Source organism: Hakea prostrata, chromosome 11 (genome assembly GCF_041222555.1).
Source record: "Hakea prostrata isolate BN-2017 chromosome 11, UWA_Hpros_2, whole genome shotgun sequence".
Taxonomy (NCBI): domain Eukaryota; kingdom Viridiplantae; phylum Streptophyta; class Magnoliopsida; order Proteales; family Proteaceae; genus Hakea; species Hakea prostrata.
Window position 1 is genome coordinate 4,826,747 of NC_142610.1, and position 16,944 is coordinate 4,843,690.

At 37.2% G+C, this 16,944-nt stretch overlaps 1 protein-coding gene across 2 annotated transcripts; it reads left to right on the plus strand.

Moving 5' to 3' along the window:
• Nucleotides 1-9,996: 9,996 nt before the first annotated feature.
• Nucleotides 9,997-16,509, plus strand: LOC148999689 (protein Brevis radix-like 1). Of its 2 annotated transcripts, none has more exons than XM_089140050.1 (7): nt 9,997-10,269; nt 10,372-10,506; nt 11,342-11,463; nt 12,958-13,358; nt 14,260-14,389; nt 15,258-15,643; nt 15,865-16,509. In XM_089140050.1, exons 3-7 carry the CDS (start codon nt 11,359-11,361, stop codon nt 15,941-15,943), a joined length of 1,101 nt encoding a protein of 366 aa, XP_088996176.1. In that variant the 5' UTR covers nt 9,997-10,269; nt 10,372-10,506; nt 11,342-11,358; the 3' UTR covers nt 15,944-16,509. The 2 variants fall into 2 exon arrangements, with proteins under 2 accessions (XP_088996176.1, XP_088996175.1); XM_089140049.1 differs by having other exon boundaries at nt 10,409-10,506.
• The last annotated feature ends 435 nt before the right edge of the window (nt 16,510-16,944 follow it).

Genomic DNA, 16,944 nt, shown 5'->3' on the forward strand with positions numbered 1-16,944 from the left:
TTAGGGGTTATGCAATTTCAATTTTCAGGTGATATGCTAATCTTTTTCCCTGAAAGCAACCCCTCAAGTCAATTAAAAAAGAACCAAGAACCACTTGTCAGTGTCACAATCACTACCTCACGTAGCTTGTGTTAGAAGTGTGTGTGTTTTTTTTTTAAAACACTGCATTGGATTTTGGTTTAATCCATTTTCAAAAGCTAGCCATCAAGAAGAAGATGCCTGAACAAAGTATTCACTACATATTTAAATAAATGTGAAAATTTATTTCATGGCTTAATGGAAATCGATGCATCTTAAACTTCTAAAAGAAATTGAGAAATGGAGTTAGAATCTCTTTGCAAGGAAGAAATCCGACTTTATATTTAAATTATATATAAAGATTACCTTAAAGATGTAATCAAGGTACTTATAAGCCGACATTGACGAATCTTAGATCCAAAAGGAAAAAATCCGAGAAATGATTATACAATTTATAGAACTTTAGTCTCACAGATCGTTTTCTTCATGACTTTTAGATCTTAAAGAGAAAGACAAGTCGAACACTTAACTGGAACAATTATTCCTTTTCACCCCTTATCATCAAACACACTTCTTCTCTGAAGGCATCTTTCATCTTTTACATATTTCATGGTTGGATAATGACAACACTATAGAGAACATTCTTTTTCCAACATTCCAAGACTTGACAGAGAGTGAATATGAAGCACCACCACGCCCAAGATATTCCTCCATTTCTCCTCTTTGTCCTCAAGCCCTGAGCCTCTGTGTGAAGAATCACACTGTTAGCCTACAAAAGAAAAGAAAGAGTTATGAAGCAACCCAAAAAGTCTCTATAAAATGTGAGTTGTTTGCATGATTCGCTTATGTGGTCTCACCTTTCTACCAAAGGGTGTTTCTTTTTCAGATCTGGACCTTCAATACACTTCATTTTCTTTCCATTATTCTTTACTTTACCTTAGACCTAAGGTTATGGATCACTTGAATTTCATTGAGAGTACTCTCCAGAATCAAGCAATGGCTTTGTGAGAATGATAACTTTTTGTAGCTCTAAACCCTAAAGGGAAGCCTTAACCCTACCTTAGAAAATTGACTTTAGGGTTTTTACCTAGTTTAGGATCTAATACCCACAAAGTATAGTTGATTCTATTGAGAAAATGATTCTGAGTTAGGTTGTGGATCAAGTAATAGAACTAGCAAACCTTCAAATAACAATATGGTGTAACCCTAAATACAAAAGAAGGAAAATTTAACTAATCTAGCATGAAATAATTCCAATCTAGCAATGAAGGTATAAAATCAAGCTACGATGTGGAGGTTGGCTAGTGGCCTAACAGTAGAGGCATTTGTATTTAGATATCAAATAATAATAATAATAGAAAAATACAAGATAGCCAATCTTAATATCCATCTCCAATTAGTCATATGTTTCCTTTTTTTTTTTTTTGGTTGAAAGTGTTGCCTTTCCAAAGTACTTAATTTTGATTGAACCCAATGAACTTAACTCCAATTGAGAATTGAAACAAACTAACTTTTTTTTTTTTGGTAATAAGCTTCATTAAGTCTGGGCAAAAGCCAAGGCTGAAACCTTCAGCCAAGGAGTGGATAATGGCCAAACCGTCGAGCCCGAATTCGACAGGGCCTTCCGTGCTAGGGTATGTGCAATTACATTGCAACTCCTAGAAATAAAAGAGAAATTACATCTTAGTTTGTTTGTTTGTTCAGTGTTATTGCAAAGGCAGTGGGCAAACAAACTAACTAAGATTCATATAAAACTCAATACTAAATATGACCACAGAGTGAAGGTCTGAGAGACTAGCTAAATAGTTATCTTCAGACTTCAATTAACCTCCTTCAACAAAAGGAATGATCTCTCATTGATAGTTGGAGTCTTCACATGGGAATTGTTATTGAAGGCTTCACATGGAAATTGTATGAAAACTCCAAAATAGTCTTCAAATAAGAGTAGTGGCAAAACTCCAAAATAGTCTTTACACGAGAATTGTTAGCATTATCAAATAATTTGTAACCTTATGGGAAAAAAATCATCTGTTGTGCACAGTTCTCTACTGTGCATAGCAATGCACTTTTATACCAAATCACAGGCTGAAATTTAAAGCTTGATTTCAAATTTAAAAAGTTCAAAAAACCCTTATAGTTTCTTTGTTTTTCCAGCCTATGATTTGATATAAAAGTGTATTGTTGTGCACAGCAGAGGATGCTTTCCCAACCTTATGTTGGGGCAGAGCCAGGATTTAATTTCGGGAGGGGCCAATTACCAATATTTTACATAGAACACAATGAATTTTCTGTTCATTGTCTTTAGCGTTAAAAATTGCCTCCAATTGAGGCCAAAGTATTGATGTTTCACACATGGAAAGATGATTAAGACGAAAATTTTCAAATTTTGAGAATGTAATGGATGAGATTTCAAAAAATTAAGGGCCAAGTGCCGATATATTACAAGAGAGCACAATAAGTTTTCTATCCATTGTCTTTATCATAAAAAAAATTTCAATCAAGGCCCAAATATTAATATTTCACACATAGAAAGAGAGTCAAAGGGAAAATTTTCAAAATTTCGAGAAGGGAATGGGGAAAATTTCAAAAAAGATTTGGGGAGAGTGGTAGGAGGAGCATTGGCCCACTGTAGCTTTGCCCATGACCTTATGTTGAAAATAAAAATTTATTGATAAAAGGAGCTAGAACAAGCATTAGCATCTACTTTATATAATCGTAGAAGCCAAAGATTGGTATTGGGAAAAATTAACAGTTCAATCCACATGGCCAACTTGGACACGGAATCCGCTATAAAATTAAAGGATCTTGGAAAAAAATTTATTGAGTAACAATCAAAAGTATACTTTAAATAAATAAAAAAAATGATGCAAAATGGCATCGATCTCATGTGAAAGACAAAGATTAATACTAGGCCAAAATGTTGACAATATATACTAAAATCTATGTTATATGACCATTTGATATGACACATTTTTTTTTTCTATTATTTCAATTGTCAACTAAGAAATGTAAAATATTTTGCTTTGTGCAGGGGTACATCACCAGCAGCTAGGAGTTGTAGGTTGGAGCATTGGGATGTCAAGAGACGGACACTTACAGTCTGTCAGTTTTGGGAACAAGAAGAGAAATGGGGTTCTGGAGACAATGCTTGATGCCATTCAGATAGGGATGGACAAAGCGACAGAAAAGGGGATAAGGATAAACGAAATTTGGACAAACTATCATCTTATTACAAAGATGTTACCCTGGCCCTCAAGAGAAAAATGGTCTCTTAGAGAATTACTTAGGTTAATGAACTTGGCTAACATATCAAAACAGATGCAATTTTTTGAATTCCACAACCCAATGCTTCAATTGTATTTTGAAAATTATGCAGACATAGAAGCGTCTCAGATAGATGACTATAATAGTACAACATGTAGCATTTGTAAGGGCTTCCAGCACTAATTTCGTTTTTAATTTAAGCTTTATTTTCATTTTAAAAAAAATAATAAGAAGCAGAAATGTAGAATATAGTAATTGTTGCTCCAAAAACATGCCCGTCGTTGCAAGCCGAACTAACATGCAAAATAACGTACTCGGCTGTGGTAGCCGAAGAATGCTTCTAATGGTCAAGTCAATGAATGCTCACAGCTTTAGAAAAAAAATGGAAGTAGCAAAGCTCTAAATGCCAAAAAGTAGAGTAGAGTGTGCATACCTTATAATGGGAATATAATAGGTTTATATAGGTGCTCAACTATTACCTTGGTCATTCGATTGATCTTTATACATGTCCCTAATCATCCAATCTTCGACATTCTTGTAGTGATTGGTGGTAGATTCCTCATTGGTCTCTATCACTTATTCCACCTTCCCTACTCATCCAGGAATCTTATCCAAACATTCAAGGAAGGTTCTTCATAATTCTTCCTATGCACGTTATTTGGAGTGGGCGGCACGATACTCGATCCAACCATGGCTCTACATTGACCTGGTTGGTCTGGTTTGGTCGCCATTATTGGTTGACCACATCAATAATAACTCCTAATAATGACATGATGATAAGTTTTGAAAATCCTATATTTCTAACTAAAATGATTTATCGTATATATAGAAGGAATAGGGGAATCATTTAAAAGGGTGGAAGATACGAGGAAGGGGCAGAGAGAGATAAAGAGAGAACTAGTTTAGCTTGCGATATACACTAGCAATGTGTTCGACTTTTTCCTTATCTTTTCCAAACAATTAGTAAGATAATTCAATGTGAGGAGGTCTAGGGTAGCCTTAGGCTTAAAGAGCTTTTTCTTATATATAATATATTTGGAGGTGTGCAAAAGACATTTGCATAAGATGTGAGCAAGATAAATGTTATGGATTACATACTATAATTCACATTTAATACATAAACACAAAGGAAGACAAGTGTTTGTTCAATTGGTTGGTGTCTTATTAAAAGAATGAAAGCTCTTCTTCAACTTGTGTCAAAAGGCACTCTGCCCCCTCTCTGCCTTTTTCCCACTATCCATCTTACTGTGACATATGGTTAAAATTCCATTAAACATATAGATACGAGTAGACCTCTTCCTCCTCTTTGCCCACACCCTACCCGCCCCCTCCCCCAACCAAGAAAAATGAAGAAAAATTCTTTAGGTCAAAATTTGTTTTATCTTCCAAGTAAAAATAATATAAGAGTATTTTTTATGAACAGCCTATTTTTTTTGGCATGTGGAGGTCACAATGTGAAATAGGACACAATAATTTTGCATTTCATGAGGGTTAGGATGATCATTTCACCCTTGTGTTAATGCAAGTCATAGGGTGGCAATCTAAGCCCACATTGATAAGACCAACCTCTATTAACTATATATTGTTGATAGCTCACCACTAAGTTGACATATTAGCTAAAGTTGTTTGTCAAATGATTGGCATGTTAAATAAGCATACTGATCTAGACTCGTTACGTCCAATCAAGTTTGACACATTTTAGAATTGATATATTTTAGACCCTTTTAGGGCTATTTATTTATCCCAATTGCCTCATAAACTTCTTATTTTACATGTATCTTACCTTTATTATATTGCACTATGTAATCTATAAATAAAAGTCATTATTGGTTTTAGTGATAAAGATAAAATACTAAATTTATATTATTTAATTACAAAATTAATGAGTCAAAATTTGAAATATTCACGTGTCACAAATATTTATATTGGTTGAAATGCAATCATATGTGCTTCTATTGATATTGAGAATCAGGGAACTTCAAATAAATTTTAGATTTATTTAAGAATATCCATTGAAAATGTGTGAAACATTCTCAAGTTCTTGTTTCACCACAAAAAAAATTGAATCTCATTAAGACCTAATAAACTAGGCTTGCATAGCCTGATTGAAATTCATTTTCTCTGCATCTGTTCACAGCCCAATTAGTTCAAGCATGATTGTAGATCAATAGTTAATTGACTATTTTTAAGTGGGGGAATTATTGGTTTTTAACGAGGTTTAAATTTCAAAATAACCTAAGTTATTTATTTAAGTACAAATAAGTTTAATTAATATTTTAATTATGTAATTAAAATTTTTTTAATAAAAACTTTGTCTATTTATGAAGCTCCTAAAAACCTTTTATACCTTGAAGCATTAGATTCTTGAATCCTCCTCTTAATTCCTCCTTAATGCATCTTCATTTGTACTAAGAGTATGTCAACTTAGCCTCTTCATAATTTATACGACAAATGGTGAAATATGTCTCCTACATGCTTTTTTTTTTTTTTCTTTTTCTTTTTTGGGTAAGTAAAAGCTCATTCATAAAAGCAGGAAGAACACCTGGCTAGAGAACGACAAATGTCAACCAGCCAAGGAGTGGAACACGGCCAAGACGTTCTACCCGAAACAAACATGGCCTCCCTAACCAGGAGGTCAGCCGCACTGTTATCCGTCTTGGGAATAAAAGAAAAAATACATTTTGAAAACCCTATTTGAAGATGCTTAATTTCTCTAACCACATCCCCACAACTAGTTGGAAAAGGAAGTCCTGAATTCAGAATGTTAACAAGCTTCTGATTATCAGTCTCTTCAATCAGCCACTCAAAGCCTTCGAAGATCACCTGCAGCAAATCTGCTCGCATTGTCATCGCTTCCCCTAGCAACATTGAGTCCACCTTTATTAGGTCAGAGACAGCACACACCACGCTTTCAAAGGAATCACAGAGGATAAAACCCAATCTCGCCCCATGTTTCTTGATACTTGTATCACAATTTAACGTCATCAAGGGGGATCCAAATAGATACATGGGGCACCATAGTGGGAAGAGTCGAGCGACTTGAGTCTTCCACTTACTTAGCCTTCTCAAACCAGCTCCAATCCTAAACAGCACCACAGACAATATCCATAGATGAAGCTCTTTTCCCCTCAAAAATGAGCTTATTCCTTACTTTCCACAAGTACCAAGTAACATAGGCTACTAAACTTGCCGAGCCCTGAATCTTCCCTCCCTGGTTTGAAGAAGTTACTGAACTCCCTAAGAAAAATATGAAGTCCTACATGCTTTAAACCCCTTGATTAATATATCATTCTACATTACATAAGTTGTAAGCTATAAACTTGCCAGAACCTAATCTTCCCTCCCCGGTAGACCTATAAACGGATCGGATTTAGCCCGGATACGAATCCGATTAGCAAAACTGCCATCTGAATCTGAATCCGAATCCAGGAGAAATTTAGAGAAGGCATCCGAATTCGAATCCCACACTTTATCGGATATCCGACAATAATCCGATCCAATAAACTATCCGTTTATTGATTGGTGATTGACTTTCTTTCTTTCTGATTTCCAAATTTCGGTTACTGATTACCAATTTCCAAATCCGATTATTAGCCCCTTTTTTGGAGAAAAGTGTTTAATACTTTAATTTAATCGGATAATTTTCAATTTCTGATTATCCGGTTACCGAATCCGATTATCATCCCTTTTCAAAGAAAAAAATGTTGGATACTTTACTCTATCTGGGAGATTATCGATCCGATAAGCAATTATCCGAATCCAAATATGGTTGCTTAGCAGATGGATACGAATATTTTCTGTTAAGAAAAATTCCGGATACGGATACTCTTAAACGAATACAAATATTGCGAATTCGAAGGCGGATTTCGGCTGTCTATTTACAGGGTCTACTCCCAGTTTGAAGATGTTACTCAACTCCCTATGAAAAATATGAAGTCATACATGCTTTAAACCCCTTGATTAATATTTCATACTGCATTACATAAGTTGCAAGCTATCATGGCCCGAACGCAACTCCCTTAGTGTGATGAATCAGTTTATAGCCCGTTTGGTATTCGACTTGTTAGGTACACAGTTGAATGACATGTAAGTTGGACAAATCGAAGATAGTTGTGTGAACTCCCACCAGTGACTTGGTCCAAGAATCTTCTAGAATCTACGAGCAAGGTTTAAAGTATTGGTATCGAGTATCGTAGCGGTCAAGTGCTTTTAAGAGACGTATCGTCCTGTATCGAGTATTGTATCGCTCTGGCTAATGTATTTTAGTATAATTCAATGTAGAGACATATCCAGATGTATCGTATCAACTTGGTCAAATATGGATACATATTGACTAGTATCGTATGATATCGTGGGATACTTTAAACCTTGTCTACAAGTGTATGAACTTGAACAACCTAGTTGCCAAGCTTGATCGAAGCTTCTGGACTAATCGAAGACTATATGAAGACATTATTAATGGCCCTAACATGACCAATCCTTTGTAAGGGAAACACACCCTCCACACATTTAGGAGTAGCCCATGAATACTAGCAAGAGCTAGAACTCATCTCTGCATGTAGGGTGACAAAAAGTCAAGGTTGGGTCATTCGAAATAGTGTCACTAATGTTAGTGTCACTTATTGGGGCCCACTCTGCCATATAAACCAAAGGCAAGATTATCCCACACCCTAAACCCAATAGATTCGGGGCCTATACTTTCAAAAATCTGCCAGCCTTGAGGGAAAGTAAAAAAAGAGAGGGGGGAGCAAAAAAAAATAAAAATGGTGAACAAGTGAAGGTAAATCCATGCCCTTTTCAAAATTGCCAACTCAGTTTCTATTTATCGGCATCCTTTTAAAAGGTCCAACATGAAAACCCAACATTCTTAATAAAGATTGCTAAGCAGAAAAGGGAGATTTTGAATTTGGCTGCAAAATTAAAGAAAATAAGTCTGAGTAACAACTCCCTTTGGACCTTGACTATCCCTTTCTTGGGGGAGAAGATCTTAGAGAACCTCTTTAGGAAAGGTTGCCCAATCATTTTCCGCCACGTGTCCCCAACAATACCCATGTAGAGAGATGCTAGAGAGAGAAAGAGACAGAGAGACAGAGTGTATGAGTGTTGTATGTGTGTGTTTAGAGAGAGAGAGGGAGAGAGAGAGAATGATTTTTATCTTTTCAAAATCACTGATGGACTCATCTCTATGAATTGTCCCGCCAACCCAAGCGTTGTTGCTTTAAGACAAGACTCAGGAATAAAGCTACGGACGACAACAGTATCTAATCTCTCTCAAAAGCTAAAGCTCTCCTCTCTCTCTCTCTCTCTCTTGCCTTCTCTTCCCCATTTCGAAAGCAACTGACGAAGAACCAGTAGAACCTGTCATGGTTTTAACTTAAGAGGAGGGTTGGGTTACCGGTTGTAGGCTGTTTCCGGTGGACATTGCCACTTCAGGTACCATAAGTACTGAGCAAATTAAGTAGTTCTATCAGTCTGACCACCCTTACCAATGGTAACACTAAACGAGGTTCCCTTAAGAATCTTTTTTAGATACTTTGACGAGATTGAAAACTTACCCAAATTTGAACAAATTTAAATAAAAGAAAGAGAATTCAGTTAAAAAAAGGGTAAAGTTACTCATGGATGATTTGGTTTGTTAAGAATTCACTAAATCAAACCAAACCAAACCAAATCAAACCTTATTGGACCATGGGTTAAGGTATCGGTATTTAAGGTCATCTAGATCATATATTAGTATCGGTCGAGATCAACATGATACATGGCTCTATCAAATTGGTTGAATCGCATTGGTATTAGTCTAGATCGATAGCCTGATACCTGGCTGATCCTAGCTAAAACCAATCAATCTTGATTGAGTTTAGTAAAGAGGAACGCCGATACTCTGAAATCCTAATCTAGGTCTTCTATAGGTTTAGCTAGGAATCGACTTTGTTAGCTGTGGACCTGTGGTCAATGGATACACGAATTTAGTGCTTGTATTTGTTCGACTTTTTTAGCTGTGGACCTTGGTCTATAGTATTTACTCCCATCTCTCCAAACCCCCCCCCCCCCCCAAACCTTATGTCTGGGCCTACCCAAAAGCTTGTGGCAGGTCCTTTGTGAGGATGGGGGCATGGGGGGATAGCCCTCCTGAGTGGAGAGGATCTAGATCGTTCAATAATACAAGATCGACTAGGACTGCTAACACTAATGCCTCAAACCATGGTTAATTGGGTTAAAACCCAAATCAAATCCATCAATTGGATGATTGGTTCAACCGGACCGATTAATTTAAGCTTCAAACCACACTTTAAATTGCCATTTAATATTCATTAGAGTGTATTTATGGTCTAAAAGCTAATCAAAAGGCTGACCTTGAACTTGGTCATATACAGGTTGGAAATTAATTCTTATCGAAAATGGAGGTTGTAAGGTGATGGATAGATTGGAATCTATTTTATGGGAAACGATGATAAAATAAAAGATTCCAAATCAAGGGAAAATGAAATCAAAACTGGTATAACGGCAGCAGACCATTTTTAAAACTGAAAAGAAAGATTCTAAAACGACGAGTTATGATCGAGGTATAGCTACTTAGCTGTGGGGTCCAAAAGACCGTTACGGACATATAAACATATGTTCCGTTAATTAACGGCAAACATGACGTCGTTACCTTCGCGCTATAAATAACAGTAGGTGAACTAGTGTTGCAGCTTCTCCCTTTCGCAGGTCTCCATTTTTGTTTTCGCAGAACGAAGAAATCGGAGATTAAAGATTTCCAGAAACCCTCACTCGAATCTCACAGCGCATCGAATCGTAGGATTTTCGCCGGCATTTCTCCTCCGGCGATGATATCTCCATTTATTAGAAGATTTTGTTTCTAAATTTAGTTGCAGAGACGAAATCCGAATCGAGTATTCGAAGCTGAAGACTAGGGAAATCAGATTTTTCTTCCTCTTCTTATTCTTTGATATTGTGATTTGTTTCCATGGAAGGTTGTAAATGAAGGTGAGGAGTTCGCTCAAACATTTCCCCCTTTTAGCTCAAAGTTTGAATTTCTCATCCTATTTGATCCTCTGTTTCTATGAATTCTTAGTTCGTTTTGTGCAGTGAAGTTAATGGAATATATGAATTACACTGGCTGCAGATCTGCTTTTTCTCAAAGGGACTAAAGATTTAATACTTCTCTCTCTGTTTGGCTCTCTGTTTGAAAAACAGAACGAAGAAGCAGCAGAAGTTTCAGAGGTAAGTCACTTTCGGATGTGCTGTAGTGTAGTAGAATAAGCAAACACAAAATGGATAAATTTGATCAGAACATCTTTCTTTTCTTTCTGTCAATCCATGATTACATCGAAACTAAAACTTGAGACAAATATTCAGATTTGAAAACAATCCATTGGTGGATCATTTCATCGATTAGTGCGAGAATATATAAATTTCTAATCCATCACTCACTTTTAGTCCCTACCTGAGAACATTGTCTCGAAATTTTATTTTTAAGTTAAACAAAATACTGGTACAGTGCCCTAAAAAAAATCAAAAAAGATTTTATTATATTGATACTTTTTGTTTGTCAGGAACTTCGGCTTGCCAAAATCGAAATCTTCCTTCTTCTGATTCACTTATTAGGTTATATTTAAATCAGAATCATTTATTCTTAATTGAAAACCTTTTTCCTGTCCTCTGTTTTTATTCCTAAAATTGTCCCTGAATTTTCCCTCATTCCCTTATGTATCCCTTGTTGGCTGAGATACCATAGCGTCTCCAAGATACAAAACCAAAAGATTGGCAATCAATTACATATATTCATCATTTATATTCCATGTAAAAAGAGCTTGGGTGTTTTTTCTTTCTGGTACTTGATTGAAACATCTATCATCTTTTTATCGAAATTTGTGGAATTCGAATTCTTTTACGATTCCACTATCTTTTGAACACTGATAAAGTGAAACAGAAATTCTCTTATCTGTGAAGATAGTGAATCACACCTTGAGTTTGTAAAGACTGATGAAATTGTTTGCCATTTATGTTCTATGTGAGATTTCTTTTCATTATTAATTCATTATTAATTATTTTGCAGTTAAACAGAGAAAAAAGATGTTAACCTGCATTGCTTGCTCAAAGCAATTGGACGATTCAGGAGATGAAAATCCGCGTGGGACTCCAAGTACAAAAGAAGCCGTCAAAAGCCTTACATCTCAGGTTCAAGAAACTCTTTTAGCACAATTCATTAATTGAACTTTGCTTTATCAGTTTCTTTCCTTACGATACAGCTTTTTTTTTTTTTTTTTGGTAGAAACCTTACGATACAGCTTAGTGTTAAGGCCTAAGTGGTGAAATTGGGAGTTGGGACTTCGGGACCAGCTGGAGCCTTTATAAAGCACATGACCTTATTAAGAAAAGCACATTAAGAGTTTCTTTTTCTTTGTGGAAAGAAAAGCATTAGAGTTAAGTCTGACGTAAATGGGTTGGCAAAATTAGAAATGAAAGAGCATAAAAACCGTTTCTTCCAAACACTCCCCCTACTTTTCCCACCAATTTGCATGAGACAAATATGAAACGGATCCAAACCCACTGCCTTATTTGACTATGAGATCATCTATTTGATTTCTTTTGATAATTGGATGCGAGGGGCATTCTTGTCAATACATCAAGGTATGGGTTTCTAATGTGACAATCAGAAAACTTGAGAGTACCCTAGTCAAGTTGATTTCAAATCATTTCCCAATCTTGGTCCAACACAACCCATGAAATATGCATGGGGCTCAAAAGTTTATGAGGTAATAATTGAGGTAGGGATAAGATATAATGAGGCAAGTAGTGTCTTAGGGTTTTCAAAAAAAATTCTTCATTAATATTTATAGATTTGGGTAGATGGACAATATATTAATTCACGGGATTGCCAATGTTTATGAGCCCATAATGAGAAGAGCATTTCAATACAAAAATAGTTTAGGTTCACTTATTGGGATCATGTGATCGAGTTTTTTACTTCGTTTTAAGTTGTAGCCGTCTTTCTTTTTGCATTGTCTACCCCTTGAACTTGAACCATCTAACAGCATTTTATAATCTTATGTCGGACTCTATTAAGCTTCCCATGGTAGAGAGTAAAAATTACCTCCTACTTTCTTGGGAAGCTAATTTTTGCTAATCCAATAACAAAATGAGTTTGTTGTGTTTGTTGGAAGGCTTTGAACCGAGAAAGCTGGATTGAATAGCCCTCACAGGTATTAGTGGTGGTGGTGATGATTAGTACACGTGATTAATTCGCTTAATATCTTGCAAGGTCATTTTAGTCAATTCAAATGAATAGGGGGTCGGCAGACAATAAAGTATTTTTAATCGCATCAGGACGATGTGGCGTGTGTAGGATCTTTAGAAAAGACAAAACATGGAATTTGGGAATAGACAAACCAAAGAATTCATGTTGGGTCCACCGGAGAATTCTTGTCGACCCGTTGTTGTTCCCTTTGAAGACAGTAATTTAATCCAGTGTTTCTTTGCCCTTAATACGTCATTATCCTCAGGATCCCTTCCTCCCAACCGTCCGATGATCCTAGGAATCTGTGAGTACGGGTTGTTTATTGGGTCCCACCTTCCCCAAGTTTGACTTCAACTTTTAGACCGGTCGAACCGGATAATACACTAAAGATTCATTGCTCACACTTGTACTGCTGCTGTTTTCTGGTTTGACAGATTAAGGACATGGCATTGAAAATCTCTGGATCTCATAAGCAATCGAAGCCGTCCTCAGGATCAAGCAGCTACCGGAGACCGCGGCGGTCATACCCGGACTTTGATAATGCATCGGACGGAATGCACTTCCCATACAACGATAGCACGAGTTCGACACCGGCATGGGATTTTCCGAGTGTCAATAGAGACCACCATTCTGCAGGGGGATGGGATGCAAGATTCAAGGGGATATCTGGTAGTGGAACACCGAGAGGACATGATTCCATGTTGGGCCGGTCGGGTGATGTGGTCCTTGAAGATGAGGAACCCAAGGAGTGGATGGCTCAGGTAGAGCCTGGAGTTCACATCACCTTTGTCTCACTTCCTCAGGGTGGCAATGATCTCAAGCGAATTCGTTTCAGGTACAGATTGGAATTGACTTGACTTGTCCAGCAATTGTTTTCTTTGGAACTGGGCGGAACTCGGCCTTTTTTCCATATGAGGGCCGTTCTTGGGATTTTCGTCTTATTCATATGAAATCCAGAGGACCCACGAAGTGGACGACAATAGATTTGATGTGAATGGGCATGGGGTCCCAAGATGATTCTTGTACGAGAACCCATGCAATACCCACTTAGCTGTTTTTCTAAGCTTCTCTTTTGGCAAATGGCAAGCAAACCTTGGATCATGGACCTCCTATTTTCACTTCTTTTCATTGAGGCTAAACAGTAGGGATGGCAATGGAGTGGGTCAAAGTTGGAATTGTAGCCTTGCCCTTGGTTCCAGTGGTACGGTTATGCTATTGCATTTATTGGGTTAAGTTCACTTTACCCATTCCACCCTGTCACAGCTTTGGGGTTCTGCTGGTATTGCCTTTAGGTGAGGTCCACGCATGTTTGTCAGGGTTGGATTCAGTTATACTTTTGTGGTATCTTGCGGTATTGTTGTTGTTTTGAACTTCTCTGTTGTCATCACTCTTCTGTGGTTAGTGTCCACTGTCCACCCATAACCAATTGATGATGCTTAAAAGGAATTTCAGCCAGCAGCCTGATAGCACTTTAAGGTACATTGAGCCGTGGGCTGTGCTGGCTCTATTTTAAAACTAGTAAGCAGGCCTAAGAATGCTCCTTTCTGGGTCACACTTGACCCACTTTTACAGAAGCCTGGCTTGCATTAAATTTTCAGCAAAGCATTTACATCATGGACCATCACACGAGACTTATCTCAGATTTTGTTTTGTTAGTGTTGGTGGCGTTGGGTGTGATTTAATAAACCTTTTAAACATGAAAAACTGATGTTGGTTTTGACTTGTCCATTTTGCAGCCGAGAGATGTTCAATAAATGGCAAGCCCAACGATGGTGGGGAGAGAACTATGACCGAATCATGGAGCTCTACAATGTACAGAGATTTAACCGGCAAGCTCTTAATACTCCACCAAGATCCGAAGATGAGGTAAACTATTTGCTCTGTCTTTTTGTAATTCAGTTCATGCATGTTGTTCAGTACCTGTTAGTTAAGGGGTTACCAATTCCATGAAAACAGAGATAAATTTAGCTTTAACTCTGTTCCACCAGTTCTGAATAACTGACACCTATGTCTCACCGAAGAAGAGAGTAACATTGACTACTCAGAGTATCCAGTAAACATTGAAGAAAAAGAAAAGTCATAGTGAGTATCTAGTGAGAACAACACCAAACAGAGAATATGAACAGTAGGGTCTGAATGAAATCTGTTTTGAATTATTAACACACTCAGCTGTAAAGTTTGTCCATATAAGCAACAGGCTCTGAAGACAGCAGCTATCAACTGGTACCCAGAGCGCACGCGCCCAGGGTGGGGGAGTGAGAGAGAGAGAGAGTGAGAGAGTGAGAGAGAATGAGACGGAACCCACCAAAAAAAGACACAGAGAGAGAGAACCGTCTTGTCTTCATTTTGGTTATTTGGTGTAGGAAAAATGTGTTAAGCCATGGTTCTATTATATGGTACCAGATTGGATATCTGTTACTCCTAAAACAGATAGAAACTCATTGATAACAGAAGGGATCAATTGATTAAAGATGAGACCAATCATATGGTATCAGCCACTTACAAAATCTGTACATATGTCACAGGCAATATGATATTGATGCTTACTATCATGGTTTAATCACTTAACTAAAATAACATTCTACAATCCAAAAAATAAATAAATAATAAATGCCCACAAAAACATCTATACGTTCTTGTATTCCTGTTAGTTTCTTACCAAAATAAGTATTCTTGTTAGCTATTTGTTTTTTATTTTGTTAAAATGACTAAGTGAGGTCTATGCGTAATACAGAGAGATTCTTCTTACTCAAGGATTGGATCGGCAAGGGAAAGCCCAGTCACTCCACCATTGAGTAAAGAGAGGATACCAAAGAACTACTACAAGCCATCAGGCAGTAAAGGAGGTTACTTTCCTCCAGATCCTCTGGAACCAGGAAGCCATCATGGGCATCCACAACATTACAATGCTGGCTCGAGTTACATTCCAGGCTTCAGAGGAGAAACATCTTCAGTTGATGCATCAAGAACCACCACCTCATCCAGAGATGAAGCTTCGGCTTCAATTAGCAATGTCAGTGACCAGGAAACAGAGTGGGTTGAGCAAGATGAACCTGGGGTATACATTACCATTCGACAGCTGCCGGATGGCACCAGAGAGCTCCGGCGAGTTAGATTCAGGTACCAAAAATTAGCTTTTCTTGGGTACATACTAATATTTTTCCACAAGTGTAGACCAAGTTCTCATGGTCCTTGCACATGGAGGGAGACTAATATTGGAAAACTCTTCCAAAATGCTTCTTAGGGATCAAAACAATTGACCTTGCTACTTTAATACCACATTGTAGTTCATACAGTTGAATAGGAACTGATCAATATATTGTTGATTTTATGACTTGCAGCCGTGAAAAATTTGGGGAGATGAACGCAAAGCAATGGTGGGAAGAGAATAGGGAAAGAATACAAGCGCAATACCTCTAAATTAGCAAATTTTATTATTAACTAAATTTAATCAAGGGAAGATTGCGGCACAAGTACTACAGAAGAGATATTACTCTCACCAGAAGATCCACTGGTACGTCAAAATTGAATTTCAGGAGCTACCTACCTTTCCCTTTTTCTGTCTTCTACTTAAATTTTTGCAACTTTGGTTAGCACCAACTTTTTGTAAAATTTTGGTTCTCTGTTATCTCGTTGAGTTCTAGGTCAAGTTAGTTGGTTAGGTGGATCTCTCTGGTACTTCATAGAGTTCTTATTGCTCTCTCAAATTACAGAATCGATGTTTGTACTTTGTAACACAGCTTTACAGAATGAGAAATGGGATTGAATTCATTGGTGGGTTGTATAAAGATGTGTTGGCCTCCCTAAGGAAAAGAAGTATGACTACCAGTTCAACTTTGAGAAAGTTTGATTTTGCTCATGCTAACATAGATTCATCCCTCTCCAATTTTCATGGCTTTGTGATAGGTGATCATTAGAAAGAGGGTATCAATCATACTTACCTTTTCACTAGTGATTATGATTATTCATATTGGTTCTATGATCAGTTGCTACATACTATGAATCTATGACCATGAGATCTGGAGACTAAAAAGGGTTCGACAAGTTGGAATATCCATTTATGAAACTCCAAAGGATTCCTAAAAGCAAGAAACTTAGGAGACGCTACTTACAAACATTTGGTTAAATGGAGTTAGACATGAATGGGGCTGGCATTCTGAAGCATTCAGCATATTTTTGGGCATTAAATTCCATCATGAAGACAAATTCTTGAAAACTTAGTCGTCTAGGCAGAATTGGAATACTCTACCTGGACAGAGAACCATGCTCCCTTCACACCTTTTTACCACATGTTTAGGAGCGGGATCTACTTCTAAATATTGATTTAAGTCAACCATCAGTAGAGAGAGATGAACCCCACTCTTAAACATGTGGTGCAAAAATGTGAGAAGTGCACGACCGAATGCCTAGGTTGCCTTGAT

Bases quoted from the DNA above. Each gene is read 5' to 3' on its own strand.
- LOC148999689 (XM_089140050.1), top strand. From the start codon at position 11,359: ATGTTAACCTGCATTGCTTGCTCAAAGCAATTGGACGATTCAGGAGAT. The intron at 11,464-12,957 runs GTTCAAGAAACT...CTGGTTTGACAG, and splicing joins TCAAAAGCCTTACATCTCAG to ATTAAGGACATGGCATTGAA. The intron at 13,359-14,259 runs GTACAGATTGGA...TCCATTTTGCAG, and splicing joins CTCAAGCGAATTCGTTTCAG to CCGAGAGATGTTCAATAAAT.